Consider the following 22,726-nt stretch of genomic DNA (forward strand, 5'->3'; position numbering starts at 1 on the left):
AATAAAAATCAAAAACCCCAAAGCAACACCAATTCTGACTTTGCAGCTCTAGAAATAGCAGTACGCTGGAGTCAAAAGACGGGTCATACGCCACACTAATCAACGTTTTTAATGGGGAATCCGAAGGAAGCATTAATTGAAACACAAAAAGGCACCATCTAAAGTGAAATAGTACCTCACAGACATCCTTTAAGAAGGACATTGCATCTTGCAAATGCTCGTGAAGTTGCTGCTCAACTCGATTTTTCTGGCAAAGTCAAGACAGAACAGGAAGCAAAGCACAGGTTAAGATTAATTCAAAAAAGAGGTGAGGAAACAGCTGATGTGCACGTCAGCAATAAATTGTTAGTCAAGTTAATGCAACAGAGGTCTGATTATATCAAGATAAGAAAAGGCAAATATTTAACACTGTGGCTATGGTAGGATTCTGAGATGTACATCTCTATTATATTTAATTGCACAATTCTTGAAGAAAACTGATTTAGCTTACTTGTTAGACAGAAAAAAGAAATATCTGTGGAAACTAGAAATGCTAACAGAAAATCAGAACCATCCCTCCATCTTTAACCCTTTCCTTCCCAATGAAGCATCAGAAAGTTAAGGAAGAAGTCAGTAACTTAAATCCTCTGCCGGATCTTCACAAGAAGAAAATTTACAATGCCGTAGATTATTTCCTGTGTTTTTTTTTTTGCAAAATGTTTCATTAATTAATAGATGAACACCGCCCAATAATAAATAATAATTACAAATATAAGACATTAATGCTTTAATGACGGCGTAATGAAAACAAGCCCAAGAGACTACCATTTAGGGCGAGAGAGGAAAGCACACGTAAATGCGAAGGCATGAAGTCTTTATCTTTTCTCCAGACTGAACTTTAGATAAGAATTAGCTATGGATTTGTGAAAAGGTACCAGAATCTCATAACAGCGCTTTAGCACCAGCTGTCCTCACTCAGCACAGAAGCCTGATGCCCAAGGAACAGATGGTGAAAGACACACCCTGCACGTCTTATATTGTTCAACTGAAGAGGCCATTTGTTAGCAAAGAATTCATTTGTAATGCTATCCTACTGTTTCCTTTAATGATATGCAGGATTTATACAAAACCAAGCCTTTAACTCTTCAGCAAAAAGTACTATGTTGCTTTCAACAATTCTTACCAAGGAGTGTAGAGAGTTTTCATAGTTTGGAGATGAGGGGGCTTGTCCTCCACTCCTAGACCACTGACTGGCACCTGTCAAAATTGTCTGGGTTAACGCACAGATTTAGGCAGCATTAAGCAGGGAGCAGACACGCAGTACTTCTCAACGTAATTAAAACCGACCTGTTCTGCACAAAGGTAAGCTAACATATGGATAGTACACAAAGGAGGACAAATTCCTTCATTATGTCTTACTGAGTAAGAATTTTTCTATTTTGGCATCTGTATGGTTAGACATGTTACCCATGGCAAAGCAGTGACATCTTCCAAGTACTTCAACATTAAAAAATGGACTGAGCACACACACACACACACACACACACACACACACACAGTGTCTGAAATACCTGCCCTCTGCCAGTGGCACCACAAAAAGATTGCTTAATTCTTTCACCTTCAGATTACGTTCAGTATACGCAGGCGTATCTTTAATAGTGTTAAAATATACACCACAAATATTTAGAGAAATCAAACAGACATGGAGTCAGGGATAACTGGAAAACCATTTATGGCACCTCTCCACTACATAATTAAAACTAGGTTGAAAAGCTTTCTTCATCTTGTCTAGTTCTACACTACACCATTTTGGAGTATAACGCATTCCAAGTTTAACAGAATAAAAATATGGCTAAGTTATTCCCATTTGTTATTTCAGATGCATTTAAGGTAAATTGGCAGCTAAAGAATCATTGACTGTGAAACAAATCAACAATTAATATCCATATTACCTATGCACCACAAATTCAAATACATATCCATTCTAATCTGACATAAATATAACTAATTACCATGTAAAATTCAGGAATAATTAGATGTGAACTGCAAAAACTGACAAAGCAGCACTTTTAAAACAAAGCCTCAAGTAGTACAACATGTATTTTTCTCACCAACTAATGATGCATCTTTTATAAAGATACTACATGAAATTCTACGTCCATTAGAGACAGCTTCCTTTCAGCCATACAAATGTAATAATAAAGCAATTACATTAATAAATTATGGACATACAATCCAAAGCAGCTCATTAAAGGAAGAGCCTGTGGGCTTGTTCTTTCAATAACAGCCAGAGCTGTACGTCTGGAAAACTGGGAAAAGGTTTAATAACATTACAGTTCCTTTGTTCAGAGAGCTGCACGTAGTTACCTTTTAAAGAAAAGGTTTTATTTAACAAAAAGAGTAAAGCTCGCACAGCTATTAAAAGACTTAAATATTTCCTTTCTAATTAAGACAAAAATAAACCATCTCCAATTTCATAAAAGCCCAGAGCTGCCACAACTGTGCTGGAATTCTCTTTTAAAATATAATGACATCGGTGAGCAAGTCTGTAATTACCAAACTTCACTACACACAGCTCCTCCGGGCCTGGAGCTGCGTTCTCCCTCTGCGTTGTTGTTATTCCTGAACTCGGGAATAATGCTTGGAGTCCCACTGACTTTTGCAAAGCATTAATCAACCAACTTCAGAGTATTCTGGCTGAGTGTTCAAATTCTTACCTGATCAAAACTCTGGTTTTAGAGACAAGAGACCACAGTCAAGGCTTGAAGGAGTGCTCACTACAAACAGAACTGAGTCTACTACTTCCTACCATAAAGCACCAGTTGGGTATTAAGCAGAAAGACAAGCACTTAAGAAAAGAAGGAAAATAACCCGAATGTCTGTGCATCCAGTCTGCAGAGGTTGTGGGTTTATTTTTGTTTAATTGAAAAAAGCACTATTTCCCTAAGGCAAGCCCAGAACAAAACTCTAAGTGGGATTTCTCACAAAGGAAACAAGAAGAAAAGTGGGGAGGGAATAACTCGACTCCTTCTCCTCTCCAAGGAACAACCCGAACGCAACCTGCAGTTTCTAATCACGCCTCTAGCGATGCTCGTGCTCTTTCCGAGCAGTGGCACACGCGTCTCCCTGTCTGTGCAGGTTGCCAGATGGCACCGATTTCCTGCTTTCTCATTCCACTCCCCCTCCTAGAAGTTTGTGCATGAAATCCACCAATTATGTTAAAAAGCATCCTGGCACCGCAAGCCCTGCAATTAACAACTGCAGCTTTTAGTGCAGCAGCAACGTAGCCGCATGAAAAAACCCCAAATAAGCCAGGCAAGTGTTCGGATTTACAGGGGTCATCGATAGCAATCACTGCGGCATTGTTCCTACCCTCGGAGTCCCCCCAGCACTAATCCCCTGGCTCCCCTTTCAAACACACCCTGGTTTTGCATCCTCAGAACCAGACGAACCCTTCCGAATGCCTCTGATCCTGGGAGAAGGATTCTTAAAATACCAAGGCTCCCACCATTCAGCTCTGTATATAAACTTCACATGCACGTCCGCGATCATTAAAACTATGCAAGAAGCTAAGCTCTGGGCATGTTTATGTAAAATTAGAAATTAAATGAGGGCAGGGAAGATTAGATACACACTATTGCCTCGTAATACTTGGGGGGGGGTTCATCACGTTGTTCTCCAAGATTTTACTTAAATTAATGAAGAAACAGCTTTGTCCTTATTCAGTAACGTAACAGCCAAACAGTCAAACATGAGCTTACAGGGTCTCATGAAGTGACAATCCCTCAGTGCTTTAAATGGTAAATAAAGTGCACCTACTGTAATTCACAATCAAAGGACAGGTAAATCATGACTTTGTCAAATCTATAGCAAGAAGAACGGCTAAACAGACAGAGAACTAACCGCAAACGAAGAAAATCATGGTGAAGGCTAAAACGCTCCAAAATGTATTATTTTAGTATACATAAAACATTTGTTTTATCTGCAATAACTTTTTGGGTCAGGACAGCAAATGGCTACCAGGACTATAAATAGCAATAAATACAGTAGTAATTACTTTACATTGTGCTTCACTGTGTTCTTAGTGACTCATCTGGGAATAAAGATAAAAGTCCAGATTCATAAATGAAGGTAATTAACTACTGGAGCAATTTACCAAAGGCTTGATAAATTCTGTATCGCTGGAATTAAAGGGGGTGGGGTGGGAGGGTATAATTGTAAAGCAGATGCTAAGTTTGTGCCTGAGAAGGATTTAGCCATCATTTACTTACATTTACTACTGTCTTAGCCACCAGAACCCACAATAAGGAACACCAAGTGCAAATCTGGAAGAGTTTTACATCTGACACAGGTTCCAACAGGCCAAAGTAGCAACAGCAACAGGAAAACCCAAACGTTAGGGACCTCAAATCTGTATTCTAAAACCAGAAATTAGCTAATGCTTTCATGCTTACAAAATCAGGTGCGGTGTCTAATCAGGGAACTCCAATTGGGATCTTCACAATTTTAAATACTTTGAAATGTCAGAACTTCTTTCTTCCAGCCAGAAAGCTCTTTTCAGTATTTGCTTTGACGTTCAAAAAAATAATAACAACTTTCTGGTCTGATCTGCCCTTTCAGTACAATAAGGATTCAGAAAACAATTTTTTGTCAGCTGTGATCAGTGAATCAAAAATCCCATTAATCCCATCATTACTCAAGTCAAGCTGTATTTCTCAGTTACAGACACAAAATGCCCAAAGCAGCTGCTCAGGTACGGCATGTCAGATAGTCATTAATCCATTGAGCCCACAGAAAACCATAACAGTGTCCATTAAACGTGAGTGAAGTATGAATGACGAAAGTTTTCTGAGTGACACTGCACATATAGATCTGCATATCCACATACATATGTATATGACTGCATTTTGCATGCAGTAACGTTGTTAATTTATTCAACTAGATTATAAAAGCGTTCAGCTAAGCTCATTCTGTACACCTTTCACTGTAATTTATTTTTTTGTTTTAATAAAAAGCAGAACACTTGCAAAAGAAGAACCAACCACCAGGAGTCTGCAGGGATATATTAAACAACAGAGAATGGGAAAACAGACTGTTGTATAAACGGTAAATAATTTAACAAATCACATTCTAAGAAAGAACAGGGTTAAAGTTACATCATCTCGCTTGTAATTCCAGTTCTTTGTTAAACAACAAATTTAAGTCAATGGAGCTTTCACAGTCCCCTGTATATGGAGAACAGCTGTTCAACTTTTACTAGACAGCTGAGGCCACAGTGTCTGTGAAAGCTGCACTACCCACTAATAGCTGTAGGCAGCTGCCCACAGTTCATCTCCACACTGGAATGCTGCTTCCCACATTCACACTACAAACACACAAAGCACAGGTGACAGAGGTGGCTGCAACACAGAGCATTTATTTTGAAAAATGCCAGAAATTCTTCTCCCATAGAATGAAAGCATTCATGACAGCTATGAATGAAAAGCTATCCTGTGTAAAAATTGGATAGTCTCACAGCCTACTATATTTTCATTAGAGGGAACACACATCTGCTGTGCTTGTCACTTAAAGCTGCTGCAGAGTTTTAGCATACAGCCCTAAAAAAAACCAACCCAACTAAATTACTGTTGTTTCTCTCCAATGGTGCAGATCTGTACAGTTAGCTGTGATATAACTGTGACAGTACATGGTCACTGTTTTCAAAGATTATTTTAATAAGCTAATTTGTAAAGCCAGTTGCCAGGATTTAAGTGAATGCTCAGAACAAAATATTTAAGAATCTGGATTTATAAATCTGGGTTTAGTGAAATGGAAAAACATAAAAGGAATTATGCAAGGAAGCTACCGCTGATTTCACTGTGATTCCAAGCAGGGTGTTTTCAAGACAAGCAGCAAGCGACTGACAAATGGTTAGTCTGTACCTGTAAGAGGCGATGGGGATCCAACTGGTGTTGATGGATTCGATGGAAAACTACTGCTGGTATGATCAGGAGAATAAATCTAACAACAGACAAAAGAAATTGTATATCAATACATGTCATAATACACAGTTAAAAAAATAGCTGTTAGGATTCCTTTTCATGCTTTTAATTGTAACTCTCGATGCTGGATTGATTAACAAAAAAACACCAATTTGATCCTTCCATCACAGCTCTGCTTTATTACACTCAAGGCTCTAAAAATGTCCAGAGAACTTTCATTTTCAAGCAGCTGTCAAAATAGGCACAGGCTGTATCTGATAGTGACACAAGTATAACTGATCTTCCTTCTACTTTAGCAGCAGCAGAAATTAAAGCCTTTTTATCACTGAAGAGGAACGATACATGTAAGACTTAAGAGTACGCAGATAATTGTAACAAACCTAACTTTGGGAAAGCGTGTAGGAATAATGACTTCCCAAGCTTTAGAGAGAGAAAACATCTTAGCAGTCAAGACGTTATCTTCTAAAAATTAATCCTTTGCAAGAGAAAATAACAAGAAAGCCTTCAGCTCCAGTTACTGCTGGTCCCAACCAAATGCAAACCATCTGAAATTTTGTTGCTTCCAGTACGCACTGCAGCACACACAAATTTTCTGTCTTATTTCTGTATCAATTGCTCCCTTAAGAGACTAAGCCTCAACTTGCAGCAATTCATTCCGTGCTATTCATGTAAATTAAAAAGTCTGGATAAACACAGAAGACATAACGCTTAAAGCTTTAATTAAAACTTAAAATTTCGAGATTCTTGGAAAATTCATTTTGTGACGGGAACTGAAGAGGTTGAGAGGCTGACTGTGGACTTTAGAACGTATTTTTATACAGCATCAGTTCAAACCTGTTTTACTTGAGCAGAGACCAGGATTTGTTAGTCATCAGATGGCAGTTAAAAAATCTTCACTGGCAGCGTGGCTGATGTCTCTTCACACAGACAATATGACAGTTCAGCGTTTAGCTGACAATACGCTGGGACTCGGGTAAGTTGCACATTATATTATTTGGACTGACAAAACCAGGACCCAACAGACCACGTGCTCCTTCCTGGTCTATCATACTTCATTAGAAAAGACCATCAGTTCCCTAATGGAAATACCTCCTCCTTTTCATACGTGCTGGAAAGAAAATATATTTAAAAGAACAAAGTACCTCAGACCATTGTAGGAAATGCATTGTGCATCAGCACAAAAATAAATCTTGGATGTCAGCACAGGAACTGCAGAGAGCTCCAGACAGATAAGATACCGAAAATTAAAATTATGTCAGAACAAAGGCCATGAAGCTTCCTTTGAAACTGGTTGTTTTCCACTGCTCTACCTGCCAATTTTATTTTGCTACATTTTATGAGAGGGAAAATCCACATTATACCAAAGCACAACTAAAACACGAGGTCAGCATTCATTCTGCATGCAGCCCCTGGCCGCTGTGCTGTTAAATGACCAATGATGAACAACCCTGACACCTTCTGCCAGGCTTAAACGGTAACATGACTCATTTTACTGCAACAAATGAGACTCCTCCTCCTATCAGTCATGGTCCATTCCAATCAGCAGGGTGCCAATATGCCAGGGTCTAATGAAAAGGCTCTTAGACAAAAGCTGCACAATTGAGAGCCTGCAGAGCCAAACCTCGGAGCTGTTAGTCCAATTTTTTAAACACTACAGTGTACATTTCAGTTAGGCTTTGTCATGTTAATGTTATTGAGTCTAAAGCAACAAAGAAACTTAATTCGTGAATTACTTTTAGAAGTCAACTTCCCTACATTTTCTTCTCTTTTGTGAGGGGACCAGTGGCTATTTAACTACCAAGACCATACAAAGGCCCGTACGCTAGTTCTGAGGTAGGAACCAAAACACAAGTTATCACAAAGAGCTCTGATATAATCAACGAAGTTAAACAGTCCTCCTGTTTGATCTCCTCTAAATTAAAGACCAAAGTGTTTTGATTTGGCATTAGGCAATGAAATAAACCAGATGTTTCTCCTGCCATATAACCCTCCATGGGCACAATCTTAAAGGGTTATTGTTTGGCAAATGTTCAGGGAAACACATTAGAAATGGCACGAATACCCAGATTTTCTTTTCTTTCTATCTATACTAGTTCATTATCCAAACTAATGCATAATCCATAGGGCTTTGGGAACTTTGTGTAAATACTTTCATGTACAATTCTCTTTCTTGCCTACCCTGAGATTAAGACCACAATTATCCAGGCTTAAACCTAAAATAAAAGAACCTTTGCAAATGTATTATCTGGCCTTACATGTTTAATCACATACTATTCTGTATGGTCTTTAATACCTAAACTGAAGAACAAATGTTGTATCCTCTGATGTTTTGCACATGAAAAGCCTATTGTGAGATGTACATCAGCAGAATTTTAGATCTAGAAATTCCTCTCAACAGTCGCAGTGGTAGCATTTAAAATCCTGACAGCAAGGAATATAGCGTTGTCTTAAAATGAAAAAGTCAAGACAACCACAGCATTTAAATAAAACTTTGTTCAAACAGAAGAACACTCTTGGCTTACTAGCCATCCAACTTCACGTACGCTAGCTTCACCTGCGGGAGACACCACCTCCCTCCTCGCCACAACGCGAGCGCTGCTCCTTGCTGACCAAGCGCGAGAAGCGTGCTGGGTGCACGCGTGTTGCGGGGTGCGGGGGAAGCAGATGGATGAGGCGAGGGATTTGAAGTGTGCAGACTATGGCATGCACTGATAGAGCAGATGGAATGCATCACCATCAGCTATGACAGAAATGATTTATGGAATGACCTGGCTGCTCCTGCCAAGCAACAACACAGGATGACAGAAACAAGTTTCTATGACAACCAGAGCCCACCCACCAGTTAGATTAAACATTTCTGCCCTGACTTCCACTCGTGCAATATATTTAGTTTCTCCTCAAAACATCAGCCTGGTTTTCTCAGCTAGTGTCTTGGGCAAAAATACCTGAAAGGACGAGAAAATAACTTAAAACAGGAGAGCAACAGAAAACGTCACGAAGTCCCACAGGTCTAACCGGCCAGCGTGTCAGACTGCACAGAAATTCTGGTGAGTCTGCAGAACAGCAGACATCCTAATACATCTGCAGAGCCTAAGTGCCTAAGCACTCCCATTTCTAGGAGTTAAAATGATCCCGGCTCTTTTCTGACAGGTCTCCAACAGACAAAAAGAGTGTTAACTGCCCTCTGGACTGCTGAATTGTTATCTACTTGCTGAATCCTCAAAAGCCACAGGGACAACATTTTTCTCCTCAAAGCCAGTAGGTCAGAGTTCTCCTACCCAATATGGACATTACAGACATTATCAGGTCTAGTAATCTTTTAACATACGACCCTCTGAGGGATGCAAGGATAACAGGATCTGCACAATATACACATTTGTATTCACTGGTATAAGGTGAGGGATGCAGAACCCAACCCAGGAATGGTCTTTTGAGGTGCAAAGTAGTTATTTCTATGCTTTAAATCAGACTTAGCCTCCCTATTTGCTACATACAAGAAATACAAACTATTCCCTCAGCCATCACTCCTAACTGTGAAATTTCTGCTATCCTGTATTAATTACTCTTTTATAAAAGTACACCTGATTTCATGAATGCAAAAATAATTGCTGCATGCGTGCAAAGGTAAACAGAGCTTTTAGCAGACTGAAGATACCTGCAACATTTTACACTATCTACAATATTTCAGCAAGAGTTAAGGGTTTAAACTTTATGCATACACAGCATTTTAAAGGTTGTTCCATAAATTACAGCTATACAACACAGCATTCAAAACCTCCCAGTTTTATAAGGCCGCTGAGAAAACATTTTAAACCTTGAGGCAGAATCTACTCTAAGAGTAACGTTAAAAATATTTTACGTGAACTAGAACTATGTAGAAAAAATATAAAAATAAAACCCTAAACTTGTATTTTTTACTTTGTCTAAACAACTTTGTAAACTTAATCTGCCCTAATTTTTTACATCATGTGAAACAAAGAACAAGTTTTCTACAAATAAAAGCATTTCCACTTGCTCTTTTGTAGACATTTGTCTACAGTACATTACTTTGTATCGGAGTCCATTATTTTATCTTCATACATGACAGCTCCCAATTTGACATTATAAAATGAACACAAACAATGGATGCAATGATCAAAATACGCCTTTCAGATCGGAATATTCCACTACTTACAGATGCCAATGCCTTTCCAAGTGCATCACCTGTCTGTGAACTTCCAGCACCATTTCCTCTGTTTCCTGTAATGTTGAAAGCAAACCCAACACTTATTATTAAAGATGAAATTTTATTTACTTTTATTATTTTATTCATCACATACAGTTGAGCAACCACTTTTTAAATGGACTCGAGCAACCACTTTTTAAATGGATATTCTGAGGAAGTCAGTGTCAACAGAATCAGTTCTCATTATACTTAAAAATTTGATTAAAACAATTAGATTTAAATTTAGATGCTCTCCTCTTTGAAGTCACACACAGTACCACCATGATAACTCAAGGACCAACAAGTGAAAGCAGCTAGAAAAAAGACTGAAATTATTTTCTAGGATCGCAGGCTAGTTTTAATGAAACATGGAAAGAAAAATCAGAATCAGAAAACTGTATTAGTGCAGCTTGTTTCCAAACTGTTATCACTGGAGTGCTGCACATAAAAGCCAAATTTACTGAACAGTTCCCTGTGTGTCTCCTTGATCCCCCTGCTCTAATTTTCTGTGTTGTGCTCTCATCTTTACTTCAGAAAATCTCTGAAAAGCTCTTTTTCACCCCGTTTTCTGTCACCCCTGCTCTTGGTCGCACATCAGCATCTTTGCGTGCCCTTTTGCTTCCCACACCTTAAGCCAAGAGGAGGTCTGAAGCCTTGCCAACTGGAAACACAGAAACGTCCTGAATCTTCTCAATTATCTGCCTTACTGTAGAAGACAGACTATTTAAAAGCGAATCTCCTTTCTTATCAACTTCTAATGCAAAAAAATGTATTTAATGTGAACGCAAGCCATTCACCTCAGAAATCCGAATCACACAACACTCGTTGGTTCAAGTTAGTGGCAAACTTGGGTTTTCCAGCCTGAATTTCCCGTGCAGGTTCATTAACTGGGTTTCTGCTTAAAGAGTTGAGTGTAAAACGTGTTCCCAAATCAAAGCCAATAAAGCCACTCTATCTAAATTTTGCTTTCTTAAAATGAAGCAAAGAGCAAAATCGTATTGAATTGTCAAGGGGTGTCTACAGGCATTTCACTTCTATGGCTGCATCTTAAGATTTACAAATCTGTGCAAGGAAGAGATAATCGTCCTGTATTTCATCCTTCCTAGGTAAGCACAGGAGACACTAAACCAGCCACCACACTGGCTACTCGGTAATCCCTGAATCAGTTAAGAGAGGAATTTACAATGCAGTTTATCAAGCTCCCTAAAGAAATGGTTTTCCTGCCTTTCTCTTGCACAGTACCTTGGTGTTACAGCAGCTCTGAAAACTGCACCACCAGAACTACCTGTATGAACGTGCACACGCACTGGACTACAGAAGGACAACTGTCATTAAGTTAGATGGATACAACCTCCTGAGCATAGGCTTGGCTGTGAGAGCAAATAAACCAGTGAGTCTTAAGCTAACTACACAACAATTTGCCTCATCTCAGCCATACTGAGGACAAAAATGTCAGTGTTGCAGTATCCCTGGCCTACAAGCATCCCATAAATTAAATCTTATTAATTTTGTGCATCATGCAGCCCTAAATCTAATTTTCTTGTAAAATTAAAAAAAAAAAAAGGCAGGAAGAACTTTTTACCCAGAATATTATCTGATCCATTGACAGGTGGAGTGTGTGAGGCAGCTACATAAGGTGAACTGCTGGTACTGCCACGATGGAAGCTAGACATTGGAGGAAGACTGGCATTTATATCTGTAGGTGAGACTGAATGCGGGGGATAGCTCTAGAGAGAAGAGAAACAGACACAAGACATTAAGTAGTCTTTAAATAAATGTTGATATTTTAATATACGAAATAGACAACGCCCAGCTCTTTATTAAAGAAAGGGACTCATTCATCCTCTGAACAGACCACTGTACAGCCACAGGATTTTGTTTATACAACAGACACAAATAAAAGGCCATAAAGCTGATAGTCTGTGACTTCTGACAAGTGGGTTTTTAACTGACAACCATGAAGTTAATCAGTGCTGTGTTTCTTACCAAACGGTCATGTGTGTGCAGGCTGCCGTAACTGCTGGACTGGGACATGTGGGAAGAGGAGCCTCCCAGCATCCCACCATAGCCAGGCTGGCTCATGCCATTGGATGAACTCCAGAGGTCAGAAGAATTGTGGGTCCCATCTTTATTTTTTTTAATAAAGAAAACAAGAAAAATACATTTAATGAAGAAGAGTACCGAGTTCTACTTTCCTTCACAAAATTATTTCAAAAGAATAGAGAATTCAGCTACTCAGATTAACATCAGCAGGGAAATGGTGAGCAGTTTATACTGCATCTTCTTTTGAACTTTATAGCTGAAATACAATTCAACCACAGCTGAGAAAATACCAGGTACTTCTGCTAATTACACAGACCTTCAGTAAGGCCAGATTTATATCAGGAAGACTGATAAAAATTCCAGACTGAAAGAAATAGTAATAAAAAAAGGGGTGGCAGGGAGAAGTTTGGCTAAGCAGAGCTCATCATAAACACGCAGTCCAAAACATCTATTAACCTAAAATAAGCAATTTCTAGTCTAAAATACCTTAGTTCCATAAAAGCATAAAACCATTTCATAATAGCAGATTTAAGTAACTGCAATGACATTACATAAGCCTTAAGCCCATGTGTCAATGCAGTTTTCCTTCTGTAGCACAAACTGAAGTGCTCTGTAGGTTCCCGTACTGACAGACTATGCTTTCAATATGCTCCAAAACCTCATCAGGCTACAGGACGAGCTAATTGTATGACGTGAGGCCAAGGAAATGAATTCTGCTCTTGTTTTGTTCAATGCAAACCTCCTTTTTTTTTTTTTGGCATGCTGGATACACAAGCATTTGAGAACTTAAGACTGTTAGCTGATATTGTACAGTCAAATTCCAGAACAGCCAAGAATCCCTCGCCTCATTTTTCTCTATCACTCCAGTATGCTGGGCTGAAGCCCCTACAAATCAAAGGACGGGGGACTCTGTCCATCTGGCCTGGTGTATAATCTCCTTAAATTTCAGTCAGCAATTAATGTCATGAGAAAAACTTTAAATCAACAGACAGCTCCCTTCATCTAACTGTTTTAAAAGTATATAAAACTTAATCATAGGCTCCAGCACAAGATGTTACCTTTACGCTTCCTCATTCACTCAGTACAACAGTGGCTGACTGCAGATTTCTGTCTAAAGGCCAAGTGACACCTACCCACGTATTTAAAGCCGTTTTACCCACCTTGCATAAAGAAAGTGCTAGCAAACATACTGCTTGGTGGCTTAGGAGACGGGTAACTTGGAGATTCTCTGTTGAAATCATCAGAACTCGGGGATGGTGCATACACCTAAACATCGGAGAGCAACAGAAGCAGGTTAGCAATATTTGGGTGTCGTGCATTAAAAAACCCGCAACAGCAGACAGACACAGAGAGGAAGCACAAATAAAAAAAGAACAGTGTAGCAAGCTGCAGCATTTGTTGCCCTTGTTTTATTTGCTTTTTAGCAAGTTGCCACAGTACAGAGGAACTACAGTAGAATGATCCCAACAACACACTTTCTGGTGTGCCAACTCAGCCAGGTGGCTCGATAAAAGCTTGAATGCTGATTTTGCTTTCTAAGGGCACAACTCGCACAGACTTGTTGCTCAAGATAAAAAAGGCAAGATAAAACAACTGGGCCCCAAACAAATTTTATTTTAAAACAACTGTATGCCTCTTTGAATATTTAACTAGCTGGCATCCCAACAATCGGAAAGAAAAAGAGCATCCAGTGACAAATGGATTTTAATGCAACCATTGTATCATGCGTTCAGAAACCTGCATGCCTTTGATAGTCATCAAAAATAGATGTGATGCAAGTCCTGAGGAATAATTTTAAAGCTACAACATTGAACAAATTATTTTCACACTGGCCTAGCATTAAAGAAAACCAGTATCACTCTTTTTTTCAGTGTACCACCACATTGGAACAACCATTCTCAACTTGCAAACAACAAATTTTCTTAACAAGCTCACAAACTGTAAGATGCTCAATAAACATAATAAATAAGTCTTTCATTGCATTGACTCAAAGAAAAATATAAAGCACACCCAGGAATACGTAAGTCGAATCAACACAGTCGGTATTCACAGACTCAAGAGCTCTATGCATAAGGTTTGTTTTTCTAAGCAATTCTCTCTCTTCATAACAGCATTTTGGTCAATACACTCAATATTGTAATATGACGAGTGTATGGTAAAAGATATTTGTTTTAAAAGCACACAATAACAAATACAGCAGCAAAGAATACCAAGATGTAACACTGAAACCAGAGCATCTTTTTGCTGCAAAGTAAAAAATGTGCTATTTTCACCTTACTTGTAACTACTTAAGGCTTCGTAAGTGCATGTATTAAGAATAATTTTAAAACTTTAAAGCTTACATAATGCAACTTAAAGCCCACTATGCCCCAGAACGCAGAAGTTCTGATTTTTCTCCCTTTCTGCGCAAACAGAGGCACACGCATGTTTCTACAACATTCCCATCTCTCCCTTGTCCTTCTGGGACGTTGTTTACCAAGCAAGAGAAGGACCGGGAAAACCAAGCCGGCCAACAAAAAAGCGCCAGTTCCCTAGAAGAGAGCCATTGTTCTCCCAGAGGGTGACTGCTCTGACACGGATATTTAGAAAGTGAAGTGGGCAAGTCCCGCTCCATTTGCATACCAATACCCCTCCTCCCCACTCCCAAATGCTTTCCTAGCCTGCTGTTGTCAGACCAAATGGCTGGGCATGTGCCTGCAGACAGCGCTCTTTTATATCAGAGGGACTGATTTACCACTCTCTTAGACTCCTTCTACACCAACAGAATTTCAATAAAATCTATCAAACTGCAGGACGATGGAATCAGGGCAAGGGCACAGGGAGCGAAGCCAGGGCACGGCTGTTGATACAAGCCACGTCATGAGAACGGCAGCAGGTAAAGAGCCACCCGATGAAAAGGAGTCAAGTGGAAAACTTACAACTCTTAGCTGCATGCTTGTCTCAACATTTTTTTAAAAATCAAAATACAGGGGGAAAAAAAGAGGACTGAAAGCATTTCGGGGAGCTTTTGTTCAATAATTTACTTACTGATTTTCAATTTATGGAATAAATGTAGACCAGAGATGCTTACCAAACCTGAGTGACAGCATGACAATACATTAAAAGCAATGCTAACACTACATATGTATTTACTACATACGATGAATGCACGTATATTCCATGCCTCAGACGTATTTTAACAGAAACGTCACTCTGTCAAATTGTAAATACTCACTCAAAAGACTGCAAACATATTAGGTAAAACTGGGCTTAATTTACAAGTTCTCTGTTGTGCAGAATAACGCAGCATATGCTATAGCTGATGGATAATCTATCACTGTCACAGGACAGCAGTGGAAACAAAGCTTTATGACATTTAGCACTACCATGGAGATGTACACTGATTAATGCAAAATCACCTACAATGACGAATTGTACTTCTTTTAAACTGTAACGTTATCAACGAGATTCATAAAGACATGCTTCAGACCGAAGTTTTAACATTTTACATAATGTGGTGATTTATAAAAACTGATTAAACACTACCTCAAACGGGAAACTGAACTGAAAAACTCCTACAAATACATAATTTACAAATACATATGTACAAGCCATTAACATAATAAAAATGTTATGAATTATATTAACATAAAAGAGGCCCTTCCAAACAGCTACATGAAAGTCCTAGCACAGACACATAACTTTATATAGTTTCTGCTTGTTTTGGTATCTTAACTATAGCCTGCAAAAACATGGCTGTGATGTTATGAAGCTGCACTTGCACCAGTCTAGATTTTTGAGATCAAAGGGTTCTTGCGGCAAAACACAACTGATGTGGTCTCAAAGACTTCATTAACTCCAGGTGTGGGGAAATAGCCAGCCAGTTCCACAAAAGGAACAAGTCTCTTTTAGCTACAATCAGAACTACCCACAAATTAAAACCAGCCCTCTGATGTCATCTGATCACCTGCAGATGAGCGCCAGGTTTTTTGCTAGTTAATGACCTAATCATCATTTTTATGTTGTGTTACTACAAACAAAATTTAAAAGCAAAGGAGAAAATTTACTAAGATCGACCTGAAGTCCATGAGATGTGAAATACAAAGGCTTAAAATCTTAAAAAAACCATTTAAACAAGATAAAATTCTATTTTTAAGTTGGGAAGCGATGTATCATGGCAACGAGTTGTTCACTCTGAAAGCCCTGCATGCACCAGGACCCCTACCCAGCAAAACGCAGCCTCTGTGGCTGCTGGCCCGCAGGAGGCTCACATGGCTGCGCAGCAGCTCCCCGGTCTGTGTCCTAGTTAAAGGCTTTCTCGTCTGCAACAGCTGAGTAGGGCAGTTTTAAATATGACGTGGCTGCTCAAGACAGCCTCTTTCAGCTATTAAACTGATAAAAGTGACATCCAGGAGGCATCAAACCAGTTTTTCCTGGCTGCCATTCCCGCTAAGACAAGGAAAACTATCAAAAGGTCAGCCTGGCTGCAGAGTCTCCTTGAAGAGGGTTGTCTCCAGCAGGTAGAAGAGAAGCCCATCTTCTAATCCCCTTAAACACACTGCGCCCAAAGGCATCAGATGTGTCTCCACGCTGACAAGCAAAACACTCTCCAGTTATGAATGGGAAATTCCCTTCCGATAAATGCATGCCAAACCCAGTTTTTTTACGTGACTTATCAAGTGGAGGACTCGACTTTTCTGGAGCTGTGCTAGAATATACATCAACTCTAATGCTGCTGTGCTTCTGGAGGGTAGATGGCCTCCATGGAGCGAAAGAGGACAAATGAGCTGCAATGGACATCAAGGCAGAGACCCACATCGGTGTCTTCCGCACCCTGAACAAGTTCATGTTTCTCCAGTGGGAAATGCAAGACGACAACTGAGGTAATTTTCTGAGGGGCAGTGGTGAGAGGCGACTTCAGTACAGAGCTGAGAAGACATTATCTGTACTACATCAAGTTTAAGCAAAGCAAATGCATCATCCAGTTCTCAAATCTTCCCTGGTGATTAACATACATAATGAATGCTGTAATGAAAGTTACACGGACCTGATATATCTAAAACATATCAAAGGATTACACAGCGTGCTTCTGTTTACTGATACAAATGCCAATAACACGAACTTTAATTTGAAGATCTGAGTTTACCACATTTTATGCTAAGTGAAACTTCTAAGCCTCATTCGTTTAATAAATATAAAACTTAATAAGAGTCCTCCTGTTGGCATACTGCTTTTTGAGCCATTTTCCTGCAGTGTTTCAAATTCTTAAATATTTATCAAAGTTTAACATTAAAAGCAGATTACGAAATAGCAACAAAGCAACCAAATCTTACTTCTGATGAGACTGTGCTATCTGAAGACCGTGGCTCCCATCAGGTATATTGTTGCTTATGGAATTATGAATTATAGCACTCATCTAAGCCTAGTTATTAACAACTCTGGGAAGTTCAGGAAAATACCAAGCTGGGAAACAGAATTTTTTGAAACAAATGGAGATGGATAACCTATTCCCTATCTAGTAAACTCTGCTAACTTGCCTATCCACATTCCATCAGCATCAGTCCTGCACCAGGCAAGTGTACACTGATGAATGATCTGTACGTGTGGCAAAATTCTACAGTGTATTGTCTGCAGGTTTTGTGGCAAAAGCTAATTCTGCTGAAAGGCAGCTCTGGAAAAAGGAAACTTGTTTTCATGTGTAATATATTTCTGACAAAATAACGTATTAAGACCACAGGCATGTAGAACAGTAACTACAGTTTTCTATGCTGGTCTTTGCGGCATGACAGAAGCTGCAAAAAAAATAAAGGTCACCCTAAATTTTTGGTTAGTTACTATTTAAGAAAGATGATAAAATTCAAAGCTTTAGTACACAAGATCTGTATACCACATCCTCAATCACTACTCACTGTTTCCAATACCAGGTGTAAAGGTTCATACATTTTAAAAACTCTTCTCACCACCCAGAATGAAAATAAAACACTCCTTTAAGTGAATGGAGCATCGGTCTTGTCTGCAGACCCAACCGTAATTTTTATGGATGGTATAAAATTTAAAGTCAATGAAGTAGCTAAACTGAATTCCATCTTAAATAAATGTTTATGCAGTTTAGGCATGCTATACATACCTATCTGGGTATTCTTGAAATGCAGAATCCCACTGCAACGATACATAGCACAAATACTTCCCAGCTTCTTCTCCAGTAAATGACAATTTTAAAGTCACGTTGAAAAGTGACAGGCAAACTTACCAAAAAATCCCAAATTCAGTATGTGGAAAACTTTTGGTCTGTTCTTTTGATTTTATTTTCTTTTATAAATTGTAGTGTGAGGTAGAGAGAGGGGAGGAAAAAGAGTAAGGCAGCAGGAACACCACCAGAAATAAGTACATGTATATATTACTTCAAGATTCTTGTTATAGTTGCTAAGCAAAACCCTCTTCCCCACACACTTCAAACTACACTGTTACTAAAGGATGCGTACAACTAGGTATTCAAAAATTCCTGAGTAAATTCAGACTTTAAGGAACAACAAAATTGAACCAGCCTGTTTCCTAACCTGTTCCCTGTATTTCAGGAGGCTGTTCTAGCTGGGGTAGGAATCCCCATCACCAGTACTGACCACAGGACGATGCAGTAAATGTAAAGCTATCTTTTGTATTTGTCTGTCTCTCCTCTGAACTCACCAGTATGCTCAGTTCCTGTATCTCTGACACAGACTATTTTATTCCTACAAACGGACTTCAACACACATGTGATTATGAAAGCAAACGCACTGAGCAAACGGAGGTGCATTACCCTTTGGTGCTCACATTTTGAGAGATATAGATTTGTCCAATACAGCACCTGATCCCATCCCTAGCTGCTTTCATTTGCCCAAGGAAATGGACATAACCTTCACTTTAAAGCATCAATAAAGCTTGTTGCTGACAAGACACCCTTCTGGCAGGGGACCGCTGCTCAGCAGATTGGCAGTTCAGCCCAGTGAAGTGGAGCAGGGAAAACTCTCCTGGGCGCATGCATGGTAACTCACTGGTTTTTAGTGGTATGGGGAAGGGGGAGAGGATGAAGAACAGGGGAAAAAAAAAATCCAGCTGACCAGTGTTTACTACCTCACTTTATTTAATGTCCACAGCCATGTACCCCTAGAGATTTTCCAGATGATCCTATATTTGTCCTGACTTACAAATGTTAGCTCTGACCTTGTCTAAGTTGCTGTGGGCAGCATATGGTACAGAACAGCTTTAATTGTACTTTTCTCCCCGTATACTAACTAGCCCAATACCAATAAAAGCCAAGCTCTTTTTAGCACCTGGCTGCTCCAAAATTTATAAAGTGAAAACATTTTATACTGATGTTAAAAGACTTAGTACATTATTTATCGTGCATCAGCTACAGAAAGACACGCTGTCGGGTCATCTAAGCATCTAACATGTTTCTCTCTGGTGTAACAGAGTGGTGGCTGCAAGACAGGCATTTTCTCCTCTAAAATATACCCAAATATACGCATATATACTCACATCGGTGTGTATTTATTAACTTATACACGTGCCCATACGTACGCATACATGTACGTGCACACAGGGACATGTGTACAAATAGCCTTTTACACTTCCAAAATCCGCAAGAAAAGTATTTTCTAAAATCCCACTATATGCTAGTTTACAAAAAACCAAATCACAAAGCAGTACATATATACTCTATATAAATATATATATACATATTATATGCTCTCTCTATATATGTGTATATATACACACACACACACATATATGCTGGGTTTTCTCTCCCTTTTTCAACAGCCATTGCAGAAATCCGTGAAATGCAGCAACTCCACCTTGGAAAAGGGCAGAATGAAATTTCAGCCTACGCTGAGAAAAACAAGTATTTATTCAATAACAGAAAATACTCGTACAGAAACTGGTACATCATAATTAACCCATACAATGTGAAGAATCCAACAATGATGCGTAATATAGTCACTAATTTACTCTCATACAAAATACTAGCCATAGGTGATATAAAATATATCCAATACTGTTCCCTGAAATTATTTATTTTGATGATTACTCTGTGATCTACATAAACATAATTCTACAGTACATTTAGAAAGCAACCAATTCCCTTCTAAACTTGTAAGTGAACTGAAAAATGCTGAAATCTTTCAAGCCTATATTTGATTCTTTAAGCACAAAGAAGATAGAAAACTTCTGTTTCTTAAACAGTATCGTGGTGCCATTGCATTTTATACAATTAAAATGAAAAGGGCCTAATAAATTAGGAAGTTTGCTTAATTATTTATTAGTTTAAAGACAAGTTTAAAGAGTATAATTTCAAATTGCGCTATTATTTCTACCCAAACATTTCTCAGCTTTATTTTTTAATGGGGGGTAGGTGTTTTGATTTTTCTCCAGGCTGTAGCACAAGTTTTGAATGAAAGAGAAGATAAGGCAAAACTTTAAAAAGATACGTGCAATTTTTAACTATAATTTAACATCTTTTTCCAAAGCTCTGTATTAAAATTCTAAGGCTTCTAAAAACTGAGAATATTTTCTATAAATCAACAGGTGAAGGACTCTCCCCCCAATAAAAAAAAAAAGGAAAGAAAAAATAGGCTAAAGCATCTAATTCAGAGTAAATGCTTTATTTTCTTTACGAAACAGATTAAGATCTTTTTTTCTTTTTAATTTGGTGAGGATTCTTGAAATAATTCTTTTTATACCACATAATCCCTTAGCAAGGGATTTGTATTCCAACACTAGTTTTCACTTTCATGCATCCTTCCCAAAACATGCAGAAATTACAAAAAATGGCACGTCTTGTAATAAACCCCCTGACTGAATTGTTAAACTTTTATGTGCCAGTGCACACATTGCTACCTATTAGGGTGCTCAGATACTTGGTTATTAGCTTAATATTGAAGCTTTTTTCTGGCTAATAAATTTAGGAAGTTGAAAAGAACAAATTTTCCGCTTTCTTTGTGTGTAAATAAATCAGATTTTACACACAACAGCAGGTATCAAGAAGTGTCAACATCCAAAATCTGATGCAATCACCTAAATAAAAATCTCAAACAATGAGGTACATACTAAGAGCTACTAATTGATTACACAGTACAAGTAAAAGCAGTGAGAACTCAAAATTAGGGTATGCACTGTTCTCTCGCTATGGAAAGGCTCATACAAAGATGTGGCGCACACACCAAAACGTGTGCTTTAAAAGCTGTTATGCAAAAGCCAACCCCCCTAACTCCACATATCTTCCTTCTGTATGCTTAAATTAGTAATTTAGTCCAATTTGCAAAATTCCTGGAAGAGAAAACGCTAAAAGCTCGTGAGATGTTAAAATAAAAATTAAATAAAACCTTGGGCAACATGATATAGGATCATCATATGATTTGTCATCTATTTACTAACTCTTCAAGCTCATAAAGGTCACCTCTGACCCATAACAGGCACATGCTATCAATTTTCAAGCCATGCTCTCCTACAGTACCAGCACTTCCATCCACTCTATGCCTGGAAATACTTAATAAGATCAAAGCCTTTTTTCCTGCTACAAGAACAAAGAGAAATGTTGTAATAGAGTGATCTGTGCTCTAGAAAGAATAAAATCAAAAGTCCATGCAAGTTATATTCCCTTTGCTTCAGGGGTACTGTATAGTTAATTTTACTTAAGTCTTATATATATCTTCACATAAAACTTCAAACAGATCGTTTTAGCCTAGGAGCAGACATGAAAGAAAAATAATTTCATATTTGAAAGACAGCTGGCATTTATACCAAAGGAAATGAAATAGAGACCAAGCAATTTTACTCATTCCCCTAACCTCTCCTCCAGTATATTTTCTGTTATTCAAGCAGCTCATACTCAGAGTCTTTAATGACCGTAAGGATCCATAGTTTAATTATCACTGAACAAAAATCTTGGCAAAAAGTTGACTAATGAAGGCAATGCTTAAAGGCCCCCGAGAGGAGAAACAGCAGTAAAAACAAAACAACCCGCAAAAAAGATCAATATCAGCACCTCCCTTTTTCCTATTTACTTTCATAAGAGCAGAACGTCGAAACGTAGACTAGAAAAAGCATACCGTGTTAAATTTACCATAGTATACTAATTTTTATAAACAAAAATCAGAACTGTTGCCATTCGAACTTCAAAATTGTATGTATCAACCATGAAACAGAGATACCCCGTTCAGTTTCCAGAAAGTTAAAATAGAGAAAAGAGATCTTCCCCCCCCCCTCCTCCGGTAGCTGCAGCGGTGTTTTGATAATTTCAAAACGGCACAAGTGCAAGGGCCAGCTCTGGGCACGGAACACCGACGGCTGGCGAAGCCGCCTGGTTCGGGCCGCGGTGCCCGGCCGCACGGCGTTACCGGGGCTCGGCAATCGGTCGGCCGGAGCGGCAGGTCCCGCGGTGCGCTCCGAAAGGCTGCTCTGCAGCCCTTGGGAGAAGGGGAGGTAAAAAAAGGAAAAAGGAAAAAAAAAGAAAAAGCAAATAAAAAGGAAAAAACCACCCAGAACTAAACAAACCCCAACG

At 38.8% G+C, this 22,726-nt stretch overlaps 1 protein-coding gene across 1 annotated transcript in view; it reads right to left on the minus strand.

Moving 5' to 3' along the window:
* The window catches only part of TCF12 (transcription factor 12), a 31,000-nt gene extending 17,529 nt beyond the window's left edge, over positions 1-13,471 (minus strand). Inside the window, exons 1-7 of the mRNA XM_010192231.1 lie at positions 13,368-13,471; positions 12,151-12,290; positions 11,747-11,891; positions 10,135-10,199; positions 5,901-5,979; positions 1,163-1,236; positions 176-247 (exon numbers count right to left, since the gene is read on the minus strand). Of these exons, the coding sequence (XP_010190533.1) occupies positions 176-247; positions 1,163-1,236; positions 5,901-5,979; positions 10,135-10,199; positions 11,747-11,891; positions 12,151-12,290; positions 13,368-13,395 (603 nt within the window). The 5' untranslated portion in view covers positions 13,396-13,471. The remainder of the gene's footprint in view (positions 1-175; positions 248-1,162; positions 1,237-5,900; positions 5,980-10,134; positions 10,200-11,746; positions 11,892-12,150; positions 12,291-13,367) is intronic.
* Positions 13,472-22,726: the final 9,255 nt, after the last annotated feature.

This window comes from Mesitornis unicolor, unplaced genomic scaffold, assembly GCF_000695765.1.
Source record: "Mesitornis unicolor isolate BGI_N332 unplaced genomic scaffold, ASM69576v1 scaffold2669, whole genome shotgun sequence".
NCBI lineage: Eukaryota > Metazoa > Chordata > Aves > Mesitornithiformes > Mesitornithidae > Mesitornis > Mesitornis unicolor.